Genomic DNA, 2814 nt, shown 5'->3' with positions numbered 1-2814 from the left:
CCCACATTCTCCACACTCATGTGGCCTTTCTCCAGAGTGGATCTGCTGATGTTGAATGAGACTGCCCTTTTGATGAAAACATTTCCCACATTCTCTACACTCGTATGGCCTTTCTCCGGTGTGAACTCTCTGGTGTTCAGTGAGGTGTGACTTGTACCTAAATGACTTCCTACATTCTTTACACTCATAGGGTCTTTCTCCAGTGTGAACTCTCTGGTGTTCCTTTAGGTGGGAGTTGCTCCTAAATAACTTCCCACATGCCGTACACTCAAAAGGCCTTTCTCCAGTGTGAACTCGCTGATGCTGAATGAGGTTGCACTTGTGATTAAATGATTTCCCACATTCTCCACACTGATAAGGTCTTTCTCCAGTGTGAACTCGCTGGTGGTGAACAAGGCTGCGCTTATGGCTAAAAGATTTCCCACATTCATTACATTCATAAGGTCTTTCTCCAGTGTGAACTCGCTGATGGTCAACAAGACTGTGCTTATGACTAAAAGATTTATCACATTCTCCACACTCATAAGGTCTTTCTCCAGTGTGAACTCTCTGGTGTTCAGTGAGGTGGGCCTTATACCAAAATGATTCATCACACTGTCCACACTGATAAGGTCTTTTTCCAGTGTGAACTCTCTGGTGATTATTGAAACTATTACTTTTGCTAGTGAATTTCCCAGAATCACTGCATACATAAGGTCCTTCTCCAGGGAGAAGTCTCTGGTGAAGGACAAGTGAGTGTTTGTTGCTGAAGGGTGCTGTGGACTCTCCACAGATGTAATGAGTTTTTCCACCCTGAAGGGGTATCCCATGCTTAGTTTCAAAGTTTGACTTCCCTGAAGCGTGAATGTCCTCTTGTTGGAGCAATCTCAAGCTGGACAAAAAGTCTTTCCCAACCTCATGAAAGATAAATGGCTCATGTGACACATGGAATTTATAGTTCTTTACAAATGATGTTCCCTTGGCATTGCTTCTGTACGATTTCTCTCCTATGTGCCGCTTCTGTTCTTGATGATGGTTTGCATCGTCATCCAATGTTTTTTCACGTGCCCCAAACCCATTCAATTTCTGATTGTGTTGTGTTCCCTGGTGTAAGATATCTCCCAGGAGAGGGCCACACATTCCCCAGAGGTGGACCTTCTTGGTACATACACCTGTCCAATGTGTCCTGAGTGGGGACTCTTGTTGTATAGAAAGGGTCTGCTTAGAAGGTGTCTCGTCTTTTGCTCCATACCAACAACCTAAAAGAAATAAAATGCTGGTAAAATGCAAGGTACTTCTGAAGGAAAGTATTACTAAGCCATACCTGATCAATGGCTGCTTTGTTGTATTTATATTTACTTAGGCCTATACACATCCTTTTATATAGCATCCACATGCTTTATGAAGGTCCTTTAGATGTTTTCACAGGAAGGAATTGTAGACCTTGCCTCTACTTCCTGTAGTGCATGTATTGTTGGTTCCTTCACATCATGTGGCCCCCTCCATTCTATAACCATTCTAACCCAGTAATTGGAAGAAGACTTGTCTTCAACTTAAAGGCAACATTCTGTTTCTGCAATTATTTCCATGGAGTAATACCTCTGTTAGATATAACTGTTTGTGTGTCACATGAAAATATGAGTACAACAAAGCAGCTGTTGGTCAGGTATGGCTTAGCAATGTGTACACACTTCCTAATACAAAACTGATATGCCAGTATTGGAGTCCGCTGCAGATGGAAATGTGAGAAAAATGGGTGACAGGTGGGATCCAGAGATGTGAAGATTAGTCCTGGGCTGGCATCAGAGTAGAAGTGACAGGGTATAGAACGGTGAAGTCTGAAACCCTCAAGAATGGGGAAGACAGAAACAGCATATGGCTAGTCATGTTGCTAGGTAAATACTTGTGAAATCGGAGAGCTTCTAGTATGACTTTCCTAAATCCCTAATGTTACATCTTACTCCAGGGTGTTACTCCTCAGAGGTGGCCTCCCTCTGGGCCCATCATGAGCCTGGGTTTAGCTGCAACTTCTGCATCACTGAGAACTCTCAGTCCAACTGCAAAGATACACATGGAATTTACATGGGAAATGGATGACATAAAGAATAAGAGAAAGACAAGAGAAAAGAACAGCCAATAGTTCAGAAAAAATCAGCACATCATAGCCCATAGGAAAGAAAACTAAATATTACAAAGAGAATTTTTGGCCAGGTGCAGTGGCTCACACCTATAATCCCAGCACTCGGGGAGGCCAAACTGGGAGGACTGCTTGACCCTAGGAGTTCAAGACCAACCTGGGTAACATAATGAGACACCATCTATACAAAACAAACAAACAAGGCCGGGTGCGGTAGCTCACGCCTGTAATCCCAGCACTTTGGGAGCCCGAGGCAGGCGGATCACGAGGTCAGGAGATCGAGACCATCCTGGCTAACATGGTGAAACCCCCTCTCTACTAAAAATACAAAAAACTTAGCTAGACATGGCAGCGTACGCCTGTAGTCCCAGCTGCTGGGGAGGCTGAGGCAGGAGAATGGCATGAACCCAGGAAGCAGAGGTTGCAGTGAGCCGAGATCGCACCACTGCACTCCAGCCTGGGTGACAGAGCAAGACTCCATCTCAAAAACAAAACAAAACAAAACAAAAAATGAACAAAAATTCGTTAGGCAGGGTGGCATGCTCCTGTAGTCCCAGCTACTTAGGAGTCAGGTGGAAGGATTACTTGAGCCCAGAAGGTTGAGAATGAAGTGAGCCATGATTGCATCAGTAGACTGCAGCCTGGATGACAATGAAACCCTGTCTGGGGAAAAAAAAAAAAAAAAAAAAAAAAAAAAA

The 2814-nt window shown here is 44.0% G+C and overlaps 1 protein-coding gene across 1 annotated transcript in view; it reads right to left on the bottom strand.

Moving 5' to 3' along the window:
• The window catches only part of ZNF776 (zinc finger protein 776), a 9613-nt gene extending 8356 nt beyond the window's left edge, over positions 1–1257 (bottom strand). Inside the window, exon 1 of the mRNA XM_011979717.1 lies at positions 6–1257. Coding sequence (XP_011835107.1) covers positions 6–1119 — 1114 coding nt within the window. The 5' untranslated portion in view covers positions 1120–1257. The remainder of the gene's footprint in view (positions 1–5) is intronic.
• Between the last annotated feature and the right edge of the window lie 1557 nt (positions 1258–2814).

This window comes from Mandrillus leucophaeus, unplaced genomic scaffold (genome assembly GCF_000951045.1).
Source record: "Mandrillus leucophaeus isolate KB7577 unplaced genomic scaffold, Mleu.le_1.0 Scaffold205, whole genome shotgun sequence".
In the NCBI taxonomy this organism is placed as follows: Eukaryota; Metazoa; Chordata; class Mammalia; order Primates; family Cercopithecidae; genus Mandrillus; species Mandrillus leucophaeus.
The sequence above is the reverse complement of the archived record's forward strand: the minus strand, read 5'-3'. Positions and strand labels throughout refer to the sequence as shown.